The following is a 14,781-nucleotide window of genomic DNA, read 5'->3' on the forward strand; positions in this document are numbered from 1 at the left end:
AATTACCAACGTATTCAGTTTAATTATATTCAGCAGGTTATCAGCTTAATACAAACTCACCTTAAAGTTGCTAATAGTTTGACATTTTTTATGTAATTAAACTTAAAAGTACCTTAATAAAGTTTGCAAATGGTAGAAAGAAGTAGACAAAGGTCAATCATTGTAGTATGTTGCTATATACTTAATAAAACAGAGAATCAAACCAACTGACTTAAACTACGGTCATTGAAGTCTCTTTAATTCGCCTATATCTAGAAATCTTCCACAACAGAAACAAAAAAAGATATAGAGGAATAGTGATATTTAAACCACTAGTAGAAGTGATCTTGTCAGAAAACAATAGAGGCGAAGATAGAGACTAATATAGCTTCTTATTAGTCATATAATAGAGTTAAGGCATGACAGAAAAGCGTAATTTAATTGCTGTTATTGCAGACGAGGATAGTATTACCGGTTTGTTATTAGCAGGTATTGGACAAGTAACACCGTCAACACAAGAGAAGAACTTCTTTGTATATAACGAAGGTGTAACTACTAGGGAACAAATTAGTGAAGCATTTGAGAAGTTTACGAAGGTTAGAGACGATATTGCAATTGTGTTGATTAATCAACACGTAGCAGATGAAATTCGAGTACAAATTGATAACTACGCAGAACCATTTCCTGCTATCCTAGAAATACCATCTAAAGACCACCCATACGATCCTGAGAAGGATACAGTCCTGAGAAGGGTTAAACGATTATTTGGTGAATAAGTGTACAAGCAGGCTTGCGTTTTACTTAATATATATTTTAATTATCCTTCACGTAGTAGAGCGTATAAAGGCCTAAAGAGCTGTATTTAGATGAAAAAACATATGGTGAATTATTCTCTGTAATTTTCGTAAGATACATAAGCTGATTTGGGTAATATACAGATTGGTGGTTTCTGCCATTTACTCAATGTATCCTTTAAGTTTCAAAAGTAGCAACTTCTACTTCTTACCTTTTCTCTTTTTGTTCTTCTTCTTCTTCGAATTGGTTCCCTTTTGGGATTGTGGTGCGGCAGCATCAGAATCAGGTTCTTCAGTTTCGTCCACTGGAACTGTGTCGCTCTTAATTTGGCTAGTTAGGTCCTGTGTATCTTCAATATCAGAATTGCTATCATTTAGGCTTTGCTCAGAACTCTTTGCAATTCCAATTCCAAAGGATGCTTGCTCTCCAGTTGAGTGAATAGATATTTCAGAGGATATAGATGCATTGTCTGGCTTGATGGATGTTTGATCAGCTATTTGTTCTGTTTCATCTTTTGGAGCCGATTTGAGGTCAATTGTGTCGACTCGCACAGCAGAATGAGCAAGTCCTTGGGAAGATGGAGATACATCTTGGTCTTTGGTGGTTGGATGCTCTATTTTTTGTTCTGGTTTGTCGTTTACTTCTTGCTCTTGATTCACAGCAGGAAGTGGCTCATCACTAATATCAACCTCCTTCAGATCATCAAGCTCAACTGGACCACCGAGTTCTATGTGTTCTGATGAAAGGTCTACTGACCTAGAAGCGATAGCTTGAGAGTGTAGATTTTTAGATTCATCCACCAGCTTTTCGTTTAACTCTATTTGCTCCATTGAAACACGCAAGTCTGGACTAACCGCTGGTTCCTTTTCGTTTTTATCAGTCCCATCAATATCCGGGGAAGATGGTTCAGCTGCTAGTTCAGTGCTATCTTCCACTTCCGGTACCTTCCCATTGAAACTTGGCACTCCGTTTGCTTGTGGTACCTCGGCGTGAGAATTGTTCTCTGTATCGCCATTGACATGAACATTGTCCTCACCTTCCTGCTCATCAGCTAGAGCAACTTTAGGTAGCTCTTTATTAGCGTCAGCCGAGCTTCCAAACTTATAGCTATCTAAGGTTGAAGGATCCACGTCTAAGTAGAAGCCTCTGACGCCTACCATTCTCTTTTCAAGTTCACAAGCTCTGATCCATTCTGGTCTAACAACCGGTATATTACTATTTTTGGCCTTTTCCAACTCTTTATCATCACTTTGCTGGATATTACAAATAAAATGAGTCGTGTCTAATGAAACTTGCTTCTGTAAAGGCTTCGCGCCAATTGCCTTCATGCTGCTTTCAATGTGTTCTTGAGTAATCCCACTAGAACTATCTAGCGGTCCTAGGCATACAGTGATACCGGACATATCAGTCATTTTATGCGTGTGAACTTTTAATTTATTCGAACAAAACAACCCTGATGTAGTAAACATCCTTAATTGAAATTCATACATGGTGTCGATTGAAAGACCAGAAACTTTGGTTGAAGTCGAATGCAAAGCATTGGGAATTGTTAAAGCTCGAACACCCTGTTTATACAAAATCAGAGACGATAGTTGTGACGAACCAACATTCAATTGGTCCCATTCTAACACGCAACTTGTCTGCGTTACATTAACCAAATTCAACTTAGGCGCTTTAGGCTCTAGAGAACCATATTTCTCCAGAATTTCATCTTGAATCTTGGAAAATTTAGCACGTTCCTCCTTTTCTTTCTCAAAGTCTTCGGTTAACTTTAAAAGGACAATAGATCCCGCTTTAACGTTTTCAGGAAGCAATATGGTTGGAAACTCGATCACATGATTACTTGGTGTAGTTAGCAGCGTAACTGACGCATCTAACTTACCTATTGTTAAAGGTACTTCAATTGACATATTCAATCGATGACAGTGGGTAACCTTTTTGAACAACGTTTAGTTTATTATCTTTTCGTGTTTTGATACTATTAAAGATTAAATTCCTATGTTAAGATTAATGGGGGGTACCTGTCGTAAAACATGATTAAGCCTTATGGCTTTACTAGCGCTGTATACTCTGCCGTAAGCATATTCTAAGTGTTTGATATGAACTACCTTATTCTTTTCATGTTTTCATACCTGCATTCAATGAGGCATATATCTTGTTGTAGGCGCGTTTTAGCTCCAAACATTAGGTTTTTTTGAGTGTTTACATACAATTTAATAGCTCTTTCATTAAACGTTAAACATATACAAAGTATTATATAACAAAATTTTAAAACAAAACTGAAAATGTTTGAGTATCGCACAGTTTTTTTCTTCTATGGGCAAAGTTCCTGCTCACTCCATGTTTCTAATCCAGTCTTTTCGTCAATTTCCCTAGTGTATTTCCATCTTTCGCCGCCCCGGCCGTTATGCAAATTTAGGTAGTTAACTTGATCAACACAGAGACACACCAATCCAAAGTTATCAAGTCCAGTGTCTTCTCCAGCTCCATCTACACCTCTTTGGATCTTATCTAGTTGTTTTGAAAGGCTGGGAGTGAGTGGTGCGCCGGGATCTGGACCACGATAGTGGGATTTCATAGTCCTGGACAATTTTAGCCAATGCCGATGGATTTCGAGCTCCCATTCTTTGGCAGATGGAGGACAATACTCAGGATTATAGTAAGCAGGGAAATTCAATACAGGGCCATCAGAAGTAGAGGATATTGAACTTGGTGAAAGTAGGTCATTCTGGGTGTGTAAGGCTTCTTGGTATGCACCGTCAACTATTGGGATAGACTCGCTGGTGTACAACTCTTCGTTAACATACGCACTAGAGATTGAGTCGTTTCCAAAGACGCTAGGAGAAAGTATTGGATAAAAATTAGTGCCATTGAAGGCAGAGTACCTAGCTGTTAAATCTGAAATATTATTTCTTGAAACAACAAAGCAGGAGCCGCTGAACCGAAATTGCTCTTCAGTTGCAGGGAAATAGAAGCAAGCCTCAAATGGCGCAGGGGTCCCTTTCTCGGCTGAGTAAGAGTCGATTTCCTTGAATTTATCGCTTCTTGTATCGGTATTAAACGTTAACACGTTGCAGTTCTTATCTTCAAATAAAAACCCTCTGAATACAACCGTTCTACACTTGGGTTTCATAGAAGAGGGATCTACCGTGCTGAACGTTAACGGTATGAAAGGCTGCACGTGGTTTTTCATGGACTGGGTAAAAGTTGGCACCCATGGTGCCATCTCGTGAAACATTAGATCTTACTTTAGGATGAATGGCTGTTAATCAGTGTGATTAAGACAAGCGCTAGATTTTGTGAATCTATCAACGGTAAAATACAGGTCTTAGTTGTGATTATACTGAATGTTTTAAATGCTAGTGATATTAAATCCTCTGCAATTTAAGAAGTCAAAAATCGAACTCCAGGCTCACAGATCGAAAAACGCTTACAGAGTCGTTATGCAATTCAATCTACAAATTTTATAGAAAACTCCCATATTATGGGAGATATTTCGGATGCTAAAAATTGACCCCATAAAAGGATTCGCCTCATGTTTTCTATAATCGCTTTATCTGAGTTGATCATTCGATGAAATTTGCCGTTCTACAATAGTAAATATGGGAGGTTACTGCATATTTAAGCAAACTGAAACTTATTTGGGATTAGACTTAAATATATATTTAGAAGAAGTTATATCGACCCCTAAACCGCTATGGGTGTAAGAGGACGCTATGAAATGCTTAGTGACGTAGTTGGGAATTCTTGATAACTATAATTAAGGTTATAGTATACTTTTCAAAGATATAACGAGCTTTAAGCTATATATCAAAAAGAATGCACCAAAGGAAATAAACAAATATATATATGTATCTGTAATCATTTCTCGTTCTCTTGTTTCAAAACCTCGTCCAACTTTGAAATATCTGGGTTCTTGTATAATCTTAGAGTCTTGTCATGAGCTAAATGTCTGTAGGTGAACCAAGTACCAGAACAAACAGCCACACCCATGGCAATAAAGAGAGGGGTTAATTCTAATGGAATGCCTGGGGTTGTAGATGCCTTCTTTTTCTGTAAGTGCGAATGTTAGTATTCATCATAATAGGAAAGCTCTCGTACGTAAACAAGTTGATTATTTATAATCGTGGGTTTAACATACAGCCGCGTTCAGTAGCAATTGAGCTGCTCTCATTTTGAACTATATTTTAGTGGTTGATATAATACGTATTGTAACAGCTAGTAATTAAGCAGCGAAAGCTTTAACTGATTGTTGCGACACTTAATTACATTTTGCAAGTGAAAAATGAATGTGTTGTGATATATCACTTTGAACGTCTCAAAACTATTGGCGATGAACCGCTACGGTTCCTACCATAGTAATTCAGGAGTATATCAGCGGTAGATGCTGCTAAATTCCGCATGCGTTGCTGCTACTTCAATGATTTATTGATGTCTTAATATTGATTCTTTATTGCACTTTCTTTGCAAACTAGTAGATTTTAATTTTCACTTACCTGATTGGCTGATGCAGAGCATCTATAATATTAAAGCTTTTAGTGGTTTTTACCAACTAAGAAACCATAATAATTTAGCGATTCTGACTACTATATTCAATTGCTTCGATCGAGAATTTTGCAATCTTAGTAGGTTGGTACCTAAACTATATTGTCATCTACAGTATTGGAGTACGAAAGTTAGAATAGAAGTTAAAAATGTGAATATACCACCACAAACTGGTGGTGACTTCTCACTATCAGTAATTAAATATCTACGTGATTTTAAAGATGGTGGTTCTCAACCTCATTGTTTCTAAATACTATACATATCAGAACATGCATTAGATGTCAATTGACACCTACACTCTATCGATAAGACTAAAACATTTACCTTCTTACTCAACAAATATCCGCGATAGTTTAATGGTTAGAATTCGCGCTTGTCGCGCGCGGGATCGGGGTTCAATTCCCCGTCGCGGAGATCTTTTTTCTTAAAAGAGAATTCATTCTTTTTGGATGCAGTGTACTTCCATGACTGTTGGTACCATACCCTGCCAATTCTGAGATCAGGGATGACTGGTACTGAAGAGCTATTATGTTTACAGATCAAGAGCTCCAAATCGGCTGATATATCAGTTTCAGAAACTAGCTTAACTATACATCATAGAGGTCAACAAATCTGCAAAACCCTTCTTGTACGATGGTGGTAGTGGTTTCAATGTCTCTACTTCGCTTTTCTCGAGTGCTTGCAGCAATTCTTTCTGTTTTGGATATATCGCCCACAAATTCCTGGCCTCTTCGAACTTCCTAGCTATTTGCTCCTGATGATTGTCCATTAACGAATCATTTACACACGCAATCAGCCTCTTTCCACTTCTGAGTGCATCCAGTATACTTCCAGTTCCAGCATGCGATATAACTAAGTCAGCGTATTTTTTAATTATAACATCGAGCCGCGGATGGAATTCAACCCCTATAACCTCTAATCCTTCGTAGTCAAATACAATACATTCACTTTCATCAATATCTGGTATACTGCAACCTATTCGCTGCTCACGTCCCAAGTTGTCTAACATCTTCATATATTCTTCGCTATAGTCACGACCATACTGTAAAAGTAACCGAGAGTAACCATACAAGTTTAGCTTAGAAAGTGTTTCAACAGACACAATGATATCAATTAATTTAGGAAAAGGTACAGTAGCACCAGAGGTGACACATACTGTTTTAACCTCCCTATCACTCATTATATATCGAACTCGAGCCTTGTATGCAACATTTATGAAGCAGACACGAGATTGTTCTTCATGAATCGATAATTCGTTTACAGTGATAGTTGATGAAGCATTCGAAATGCTTGGAAAAGGCGGGTGGCAAATAACAGAAGTAAAGGGATAACTAATCTTATCAGGTGCCAGTCCAATCTATAGCAGCAACTAAAAACAGTACCAGGTATCAAAATGGCGGCTATACAGATGAGTTCAGTTCCACTTAATACGCATGATAGCGGTATTAAGCCTTATTTCGAACAAAAGATTCAAGAGACAAAGCTAAAGATCCGTACAAAAACTGCTAACTTACGTCGGCTGGAAGCCCAAAGGAATGCACTTAATGATAAGGTGCGTTTCATTAAAGATGAATTAAGATTACTGCAAGAACCGGGTTCTTATGTGGGTGAAGTGGTGAAGATTGTGAGTGACAAGAAGGTGTTAGTTAAAATTCAGCCAGAAGGTAAATACATTGTTGATATTGCTAAGGATATCAATGTCAAGGAATTGAAGGTATCACAGCGTGTATGTCTAAAGAGCGATTCTTACGTTCTTCACAAGGTCTTGGAGAACAAGGTTGATCCACTAGTATCCCTAATGATGGTAGAAAAGGTTCCGGACTCTACTTACGACATGGTGGGTGGTCTCACAAAGCAGATAAAAGAAATCAAAGAGGTCATTGAACTTCCAGTTAAACATCCTGAATTATTCGAAAGTTTAGGTATTGCACAGCCAAAAGGTGTTATCCTTTATGGTCCCCCAGGTACTGGGAAAACCTTACTAGCCAGAGCAGTGGCCCACCACACAGACTGCAAATTTATTAGAGTTTCAGGAGCAGAGTTAGTCCAGAAGTACATTGGTGAGGGTTCTAGAATGGTCAGAGAGCTCTTCGTCATGGCTCGTGAACACGCTCCGTCAATTATCTTCATGGACGAGATAGATTCCATCGGTTCCAGTCGTGTAGAAGGCGGCTCCGGAGGGGGCGACTCGGAAGTGCAGAGAACGATGATGGAACTTTTGAATCAATTGGACGGTTTCGAAACCTCCAAGAACATCAAAATCATCATGGCAACTAATAGACTTGATATTCTAGATCCCGCTTTGCTTAGACCAGGTAGAATCGACAGAAAAATCGAGTTCCCTCCACCTACCGTCGCCGCAAGAACCGAAATTCTAAGGATACATTCGAGAAAAATGAACTTAACTAGGGGCATTAATTTACGCAAAATAGCGGAGAAAATGAATGATTGTTCTGGGGCTGACGTGAAAGGTGTCTGTACAGAGGCTGGAATGTACGCTCTTAGAGAGCGTAGGATCCACGTTACACAAGAGGACTTCGAGTTAGCGGTCGCAAAGGTCATGAACAAGAATGACGAAACTGCCATCTCAGTGGCCAAGTTATTCAAATAGAATGTACAGTATTAGCCTATATATGTTCTATAATTATCTTAAGATACTAACTGTCATTAATTACGTTAGCTGCTCTCTATTCATTTTATTAGATTCGATTTGATTGTTGTACGCAAAAATTTTCAAAGGACGGAAAAATTTGCAATTCCTACTATTATTCATTAAAAGTTATACCTTTATAACCAAGTCTTACATTTAAGAGATTTATTCTGAACACCATAATTTCTTCCCTCCTGTGTTAGAATCTCTACTTGATCGAGTGGGAGGTTGGTGATCGCTTAGAAGGAATAAAATACTGACTGATTGATATTGGGAAGTTACCTAAATTCAGTATTTTAATAGTTACGTTGTTAATCCTTAATATCGATTGGATAAAGGATAACGTGTACTTAAAATATCTGAAAAGAAGAACTTTGATAGAAGCCTTATAACTAGTAGTATAAGGTGGCCCATAATGTCGGAATCTGTACCAGATCAGGAGCAGCAGCAGCAGCTGCTGCAACAACAGCTGCAACAGTCACAACAACAGGGACAACAGCAGCAACCGCAACCGCAACCGCAACCGCAACCGCAACCGCAACCGCAGCCTAGACACTACCAGAATAAACAGAATGGTAATAGAACGCAGTTTCATAAGAATGGAAGTAACATTCAAGGTGGAAGGTTACCTCCACAGAAGCATTATCAAAATCAGAGATCGTACCAAGGCAAAGGCCATAATAAAAATGCGAGAAATCAACGTGCTGACTACGGTAATATGCAGAACATACCATCTTATATGCAGTACTATCCTAGCCCTGTGGCCAGCGGATTTCCAAATCCAGGGCCTGGTGGATTCTATGGTTACAGCCCAACTCCATATTACCCCCCTGCAACAATCGGATATGACGGCACGATCCCGCCAGCTATGATGAGCCCAAAGTTCAAAGTAAGCCAGGATACCAGTGAGTCTAGTACACCATCTTCAGCTACTACCACACCTGTTGCCAAAAAGATCGAGATTACGAATAAGTCAGGTGTCCACGTTGACTTAAGTGCGATTCATTTAGCGCAACATGCTACAGAGGCTACTCCTTTAACTACTGCAGGAGCTACTATTGCTGCGTTAAATGAGGGATCTTCAACTACTGGCGAAGAGAACAAATCGGATGAAAATACCAAGAAGGCTCAGTTGGACTTTTTGGCCGAAGTCAAGCGCAGAAAGGAGATGCTTGCGAAGAAAAAGGCGGTAGATGACATAGACGATACTATATCTGAAGATACACTGGGTGTGCAATCGAAGGACGCAGATCCAATTGCTCCATCTCAAGATGGTTCTACTGCTCAGGAAGCTGAAACGGAAGCTGAAATGGAAGCTGAATCAGAGGTTATCACTGAAATTTCCACGGAAGAAATCGTTGTAGAAACTGAACCTGAAGAAGTGCTAGAAAATGATGCATCCGAAATTGTTGCTGAGGTAGATCACTCTATTGAGGAGTCCGATGCTGTTAAAGAGGATTCTCTAGAACTCACCCCAACTGACACTCAAATTGAATCAAGTGTAGAAGACCAAGAACAGAATGCTTTAAAGGACTCAGAACCTGTTTTAACATTCGGGGAAAGGTTGAGAATGAAGAAGGCAAAAGAAATAGAAGATGCCACTGTTCCTACACCAGTAGCTGATGAAATTACTGCTGAAACTGCACCAACCGAGGTATCACTATCTGAAATCAGTGAAACTGTCGAGCAAATCCCTGATGATGAAGTTCCAGAAACTGACGATGCTAGTACAGTTGCTGCTGTCGCAGAACCAGAAGATTCAGCCAAAGACGTGACCCCTAGTGTTCGTTCTAATGCTGTAGATAGTGCTCAGCAACAACCGGAAGAGATTGAAGACTTTGACGACGGTAGGATAACTATGTCCGATTTCTTAGCGAAATTGGATGCTATACCTGCAGTTGAAGATATTTACAGCTTTACCTATCCAGAGACAATAAAACCCCCATCTGATAGATTCAAGAAGAGTACAATTAAGTATACTTATCCACCAGAGTTTTTGTTACAATTTGGTGACAAGGTTAACTTCAGAATAGATAGCAAATGGAGGGATACTGTTCTTACAAAGATTGTTATCCCCCCAGGTTCCATGAAAGCACTGAAGGGTAAAGGGGGCGACAGATTTGCTGGAGCTAACTATAAGAGATCTGGATCGATGAGAATTGGTGACAGATCGAACTCTAAATCTATGTCAAAGAGAAGTAAGTCTAGAAGAATGGGCGATGACAATAAATCCAATAGGGCTTCTTACACTTCTAGAAAGGACCGTGAAGCCAAGCAAGAAGCTGAGTCTGAAAAACAACGGGAGGAAGTTGCTCCTTTGGTCCCAAGTGCAAATAGGTGGATTCCTAAGTCTAAACAAAAGAAGACAGAAAAGAAATTAGCACCAGATGGGGTAACTGAATTGTTGGATAAGGAAGAGGCTGAGAGAAAGATGAAATCTTTGTTGAATAAACTAACTTTAGAGAAATTCGGTACTATTTCAGAAGAAATTATTGGCATTGCAAACCAGTCTAAATGGGAAGAAAGTGGTGAGAGCTTGAAGGTTGTTATTGAACAAATCTTCCACAAGGCTACAGATGAACCACATTGGTCGTCTATGTATGCTCAATTATGTGGTAGAGTCGTTAAGGACCTGGACAAAGAAATCAAGGACAACGAAAATGAGGGTAAAGTTGGCCCACTATTAGTTTTGCATTATTTGTTTGACAGATGTCAGACAGAGTTCCAAAAGGGTTGGGCTGATAAACTGCCTACCAGCGAAGACGGTTCAACTATTGAAGTTGAATTAATGTCTGACGAATATTATAAGGCTGCCGCCGCAAAGAGAAGAGGCTTAGGTTTGGTCAGATTTATTGGTTTCTTGTACCGTTCTAACCTATTGACTTCCAAGATGATGTTCCAGTGTTTCCGTAGATTGATGAAGGACTTAGCAGGTAACCCATCTGAAGAAACTTTGGAGTCAGTTATCGAATTGCTAAATACCGTTGGAGAGCAATTCGAAAGAGACTTTTTGACTACGCCAAATGGAAGTACTTTAGAAGGTTCTGCTCTATTGGACCAATTGTTTGTTATGTTGGATCAAGTTATTGATGTCAGTGATATTCCTTCAAGAATTAAGTTCTCTCTATTAGATCTAAAGGACAGAAGAACCGATTCTTGGAACGGTGGTAAGAAGGATGACGGTCCAAAGACTATTGCGCAAATTCACGAGGAAGAGGCAGCAAAGAAGGCAGCCGATGAGAGAGAAAAACGAATGAGGGTTAACTCCAGATCGAGTTCAAGACATCAAAATAGTTCTATGGGTCGCAAAAGTAACTCGAGAAGAGAAGCTCCACCTCCGTCGAAAGATGATTTCATAACTATGAGATCAGCATCATTGAGGTTTTCACAACAGCAAAAGCAACCAAGAGAAGAGGCCCCAACTCAGCAAGCCTCTTCCAACATGTTTAGTGCATTGATGGGCCACGGTGACGAAGATGATGAAGAAGACGAAGAGTAAACAAAAAATAAATTCGACATACATTACCAAACTTCACGTTTCGCCATTTAATTTTTTTTTAGTTTACCTACCCAGTATCTTTCTCGTGTTATCTGTGTTTTATTTTTATCGATTATTATTGAAGGGGACAACAACTGTAAATTAATCACCACATTATAAGAGATGTTTACTTTTTTCTTACCTCAAAAATCCAAATATTTTGGTTAATGGGCATACTTTTCCCGATTGTCATTCTCTAGACATACCATCTGTTGAGTTATCCTAACTTTGCAAGTCAAAAATTAATATATTATAAAAGAGTATAAATGTGTTTGTACTGTACAATAGGGAGTATTTGTTGACGAGAATACAGAAGTATATATAATTTATATATCACAATGATCAACTTAAGTGTTCAGCGCATGTCTGTGAAAGTGAAGATGAGGTTGCGGTCGATTTTTCTTGTTGTACTTGTTTCTGTTTATTAAGGCCTTCCCGCCGCTTCCTCTCACGCCGTTCCTCCTTCGATTCAATTACTTCGAAATCCTCTGGTTTAGATCCATGTATCATATTTAATTCAATACTCTGATACAATTCCTTTATTTTCCTCTCGTTTTCTTCGAATTTACCAAACGTCAATGCATCCACTACAGAAATATAATCTTGGCTCACTAGCATATTGAGTTTACCAGTATTTTCGTTTAAATATCCAATAGGAATATTTAATCCCATACTAATTCTGACAGCAACAACATTATTGCTGCCAATACCACTTTCTCGAAACCCACATGACATCGCTATGTTATACAGCTTCGAAGCAACATCAAAATTCCGGCACTTCACATGCAATATAAAAGGCTCATACTTGTAGAGCACTAACCTTGTTCCTTTGCTTATTTCCCCAGAATTGGTAGCAGTATTCTTAATGAGTTCTTCACTAAGCTTGTCTGACCAGTTCAACACATCAGACTTATCATGAGTTACAAATAACCAGCGGCCTCCCAATCCCTTTCCGCCCAACTTCACATGTTCAGCATTCTTTAACTTATTACCTTCGACAAATACACTCAGCCTCCCAGAACAAGACGAACTCGTAACCATGTCATCATGAGAATTTACTAATTTTATGATGGGAAGACATAACTCATCAATGCTACCTTTAGGAGACAAATCGCCTAAACCAGAGTTAATTTTTCGTAAAATAGATTCCTTCTTCTGATTAAAACCGTCCTGTGACATCCTTACTTACCAAATCTTCGAGTTTATGCATCTCAAACCAGCGAGCATCAAACAATTTCAACGTTAGGAATTTTTCACTCTGTATTACGTACGGTAAGCATATTAAGTAAACATAGTCAATACCTAAAACATAATTAAAATATGCAAAAACCGTGTTATAATCAGGTTAATTAACTGCCAAGAGTCATTAATCTTCACTATGATCTAAATAAAGAACCGTTAGCTAAAATGACTTTACATACCGTAATAACATGATAACATTAAATTATACGAGGTGTATGGGTGGATTTACATTTGATGGCATTGAAGTGCTTACTGTCGAGTTCATTTTAGTGCTCATTACAACACTTAACAACACAACCATTAAAGAACACATATTGTGACTTAAGTTAAACCAATATGAATGAATTAGATTCAAAAGCGACCATCCTATTGATGGGTCTGAGAAGGTATGTTAATTATGGTTGATTACAAGCCAATATTTGTATACAGATACCCAATATGAGGCGTTTTAGCTAACATTTACTGATAAAAGAGGCGGAAAGTCGTCAATATGTAAAGTGGTGTTTCATAACATGCAGCCATTGGATACATTATACTTGGAGTCAACTACAAATCCAACTTCAGAACATTTTTCTACTTTAATCGATTTAGGAGTAATGGAGTTACCAGGACAGTTAAATTACTTTGAACCCAGTTACGAATCAGAAGCTCTATTTAAGAATGTTGGTGCACTGGTTTACGTTATTGATGCACAGGATGAATATCTTAATGCCTTGACTAACCTAGCGATGATAATTGAATATGCATATAAGGTTAATACGAAGATAAATTTTGAGGTACTAATTCACAAGGTAGATAGTTTGAGTGAGGACTTTAAATTGGATACACAGCGTGATATTATGCAGCGTACAGGAGATGAGTTATTTGATTTGGGTTTGGAAGGTGTACAAGTATCATTCCATTTGACCAGTATTTTTGATCATTCAATTTATGAGGCTTTTTCAAGAATAGTTCAAAAGCTTATTTCTGAGCTACCATTTTTAGAGAACATGTTGGACAATCTCGTACAGCATTCCAAAATGGAAAAGTGCTTCCTCTTTGACATAAACTCTAAAATATATGTGGCCACGGATTCATCTCCGGTCGACATTCGCACTTATGAAGTCTGCGCTGAATTTGTTGACGTAACCATAGATTTGCAAAACCTTTATAAAGACCAGAATGAAGACCGTCAAATGAAAAGTGTTTCCATCTTGGGGAATGGTGTAGTAATATATCTGCGACAGATGATTCGAAGTTTAGCACTCGTTGCACTTATAAGACCAACAAACTCCTCAACATCCCCTGCAAACTATGATACTTCCATTGAATCATGTCTCACTGTCATGGACTATAACATAGATATTTTCAAAAAGGGATTAGAGATGGTGTGGGCGCACGCCAAAGTTCCCGGCACTGAAATGGACCACCGTCCACAGGAACATTATAAGCCGGCAACAACATTTTGATAAATCTAGTTATTACTAGATGCCAGGCACTCCAAAAAGCAACAATAGCGACAATAATTCCTTGTATAGTGAATTGTACTCAATATCGAATACACTATAGAGATGTCGTACCATTGTGGTATGTGTGACTCGGCCTTATACCGCAGTGTTCAAGTTACCAAAAGTACTTAAATTTGGGATCAAATATCCACCCTTTTAATAGAAATCAGCACACTTAAAATGGGCTTTTACAGTAAGAAAAGTCTGAAGAACAACATGCAGATAAGTTTTGTTCAAGCAACATGTTATTGGTAACCGAGAGTTTACTCACCTGTGCTTGACGTAGACACATTTACTGGTTAGAATCCTTTCATAATCATCCGTTTTATTGTGCAGTTATATTTATAATAACTTTTGAATATATGAACAATGACAAAAGCAGTTAACGTATTATATCAGGTATATACATATTGAGCAGACTTTAGGTTGCTCTGCTGTCTTTTCACTTTTTTAAATTTGGTTATTCTAATTGGAGGATGTAAAATCCATCATATAGAACTTCCCAAACAGTAAGGGATTTTCAACATCGACATCACGCAGTTGCA

General features: G+C 38.4%; 9 protein-coding genes and 1 non-coding gene across 10 annotated transcripts; 5 read left to right on the forward strand and 5 right to left on the reverse strand.

The window, feature by feature from the left end:
* Window positions 1–398: 398 nt before the first annotated feature.
* VMA7 (H(+)-transporting V1 sector ATPase subunit F) lies at window positions 399–755 on the forward strand (the record flags this gene model as incomplete). The annotated part of the gene is made up of 1 exon (XM_018133546.1): window positions 399–755. The coding sequence occupies one exon, from the start codon at window positions 399–401 to the stop codon at window positions 753–755; it is 357 nt and encodes a 118-aa protein (XP_017989291.1).
* Window positions 756–974: 219 nt separating this feature from the next.
* On the reverse strand, window positions 975–2,684 carry CHS5 (Chs5p; the record flags this gene model as incomplete). The annotated part of the gene is made up of 1 exon (XM_018133545.1): window positions 975–2,684. The coding sequence occupies one exon, from the start codon at window positions 2,682–2,684 to the stop codon at window positions 975–977; it is 1,710 nt and encodes a 569-aa protein (XP_017989292.1).
* Window positions 2,685–3,088: 404 nt separating this feature from the next.
* On the reverse strand, window positions 3,089–4,012 carry AW171_hschr74323 (uncharacterized protein; the record flags this gene model as incomplete). Its single annotated transcript, XM_018133544.1, has 1 exon — window positions 3,089–4,012. The coding sequence occupies one exon, from the start codon at window positions 4,010–4,012 to the stop codon at window positions 3,089–3,091; it is 924 nt and encodes a 307-aa protein (XP_017989293.1).
* Window positions 4,013–4,635: 623 nt separating this feature from the next.
* Window positions 4,636–4,948, reverse strand: MRA1 (Mra1p; the record flags this gene model as incomplete). The annotated part of the gene is made up of 2 exons (XM_018133543.1): window positions 4,636–4,827; window positions 4,916–4,948. 2 exons carry the CDS (start codon window positions 4,946–4,948, stop codon window positions 4,636–4,638), a joined length of 225 nt encoding a protein of 74 aa, XP_017989294.1.
* Window positions 4,949–5,661: 713 nt separating this feature from the next.
* Window positions 5,662–5,733, forward strand: AW171_hschr74325. Its single transcript has one exon. It is a non-coding gene; the product is annotated as a tRNA-Asp (tRNA).
* A 169-nt stretch (window positions 5,734–5,902) lies between these two features.
* ALG13 (N-acetylglucosaminyldiphosphodolichol N-acetylglucosaminyltransferase catalytic subunit ALG13) lies at window positions 5,903–6,499 on the reverse strand (the record flags this gene model as incomplete). The annotated part of the gene is made up of 1 exon (XM_018133542.1): window positions 5,903–6,499. The coding sequence occupies one exon, from the start codon at window positions 6,497–6,499 to the stop codon at window positions 5,903–5,905; it is 597 nt and encodes a 198-aa protein (XP_017989295.1).
* A 213-nt stretch (window positions 6,500–6,712) lies between these two features.
* Window positions 6,713–7,930, forward strand: RPT6 (proteasome regulatory particle base subunit RPT6; the record flags this gene model as incomplete). Its single annotated transcript, XM_018133541.1, has 1 exon — window positions 6,713–7,930. The coding sequence occupies one exon, from the start codon at window positions 6,713–6,715 to the stop codon at window positions 7,928–7,930; it is 1,218 nt and encodes a 405-aa protein (XP_017989296.1).
* A 454-nt stretch (window positions 7,931–8,384) lies between these two features.
* On the forward strand, window positions 8,385–11,468 carry AW171_hschr74328 (HGL039Wp; the record flags this gene model as incomplete). The annotated part of the gene is made up of 1 exon (XM_018133540.1): window positions 8,385–11,468. One exon carries the CDS (start codon window positions 8,385–8,387, stop codon window positions 11,466–11,468), a length of 3,084 nt encoding a protein of 1,027 aa, XP_017989297.1.
* A 381-nt stretch (window positions 11,469–11,849) lies between these two features.
* TYW3 (tRNA methyltransferase TYW3) lies at window positions 11,850–12,686 on the reverse strand (the record flags this gene model as incomplete). Its single annotated transcript, XM_018133539.1, has 1 exon — window positions 11,850–12,686. One exon carries the CDS (start codon window positions 12,684–12,686, stop codon window positions 11,850–11,852), a length of 837 nt encoding a protein of 278 aa, XP_017989298.1.
* Window positions 12,687–13,085: 399 nt separating this feature from the next.
* GTR2 (Gtr2p) lies at window positions 13,086–14,197 on the forward strand (the record flags this gene model as incomplete). The annotated part of the gene is made up of 2 exons (XM_018133538.1): window positions 13,086–13,135; window positions 13,222–14,197. The coding sequence occupies 2 exons, from the start codon at window positions 13,086–13,088 to the stop codon at window positions 14,195–14,197; spliced, it is 1,026 nt and encodes a 341-aa protein (XP_017989299.1).
* Between the last annotated feature and the right edge of the window lie 584 nt (window positions 14,198–14,781).

This window comes from Eremothecium sinecaudum, chromosome VII, assembly GCF_001548555.1.
Source record: "Eremothecium sinecaudum strain ATCC 58844 chromosome VII, complete sequence".
NCBI classification, from domain to species: domain Eukaryota; kingdom Fungi; phylum Ascomycota; class Saccharomycetes; order Saccharomycetales; family Saccharomycetaceae; genus Eremothecium; species Eremothecium sinecaudum.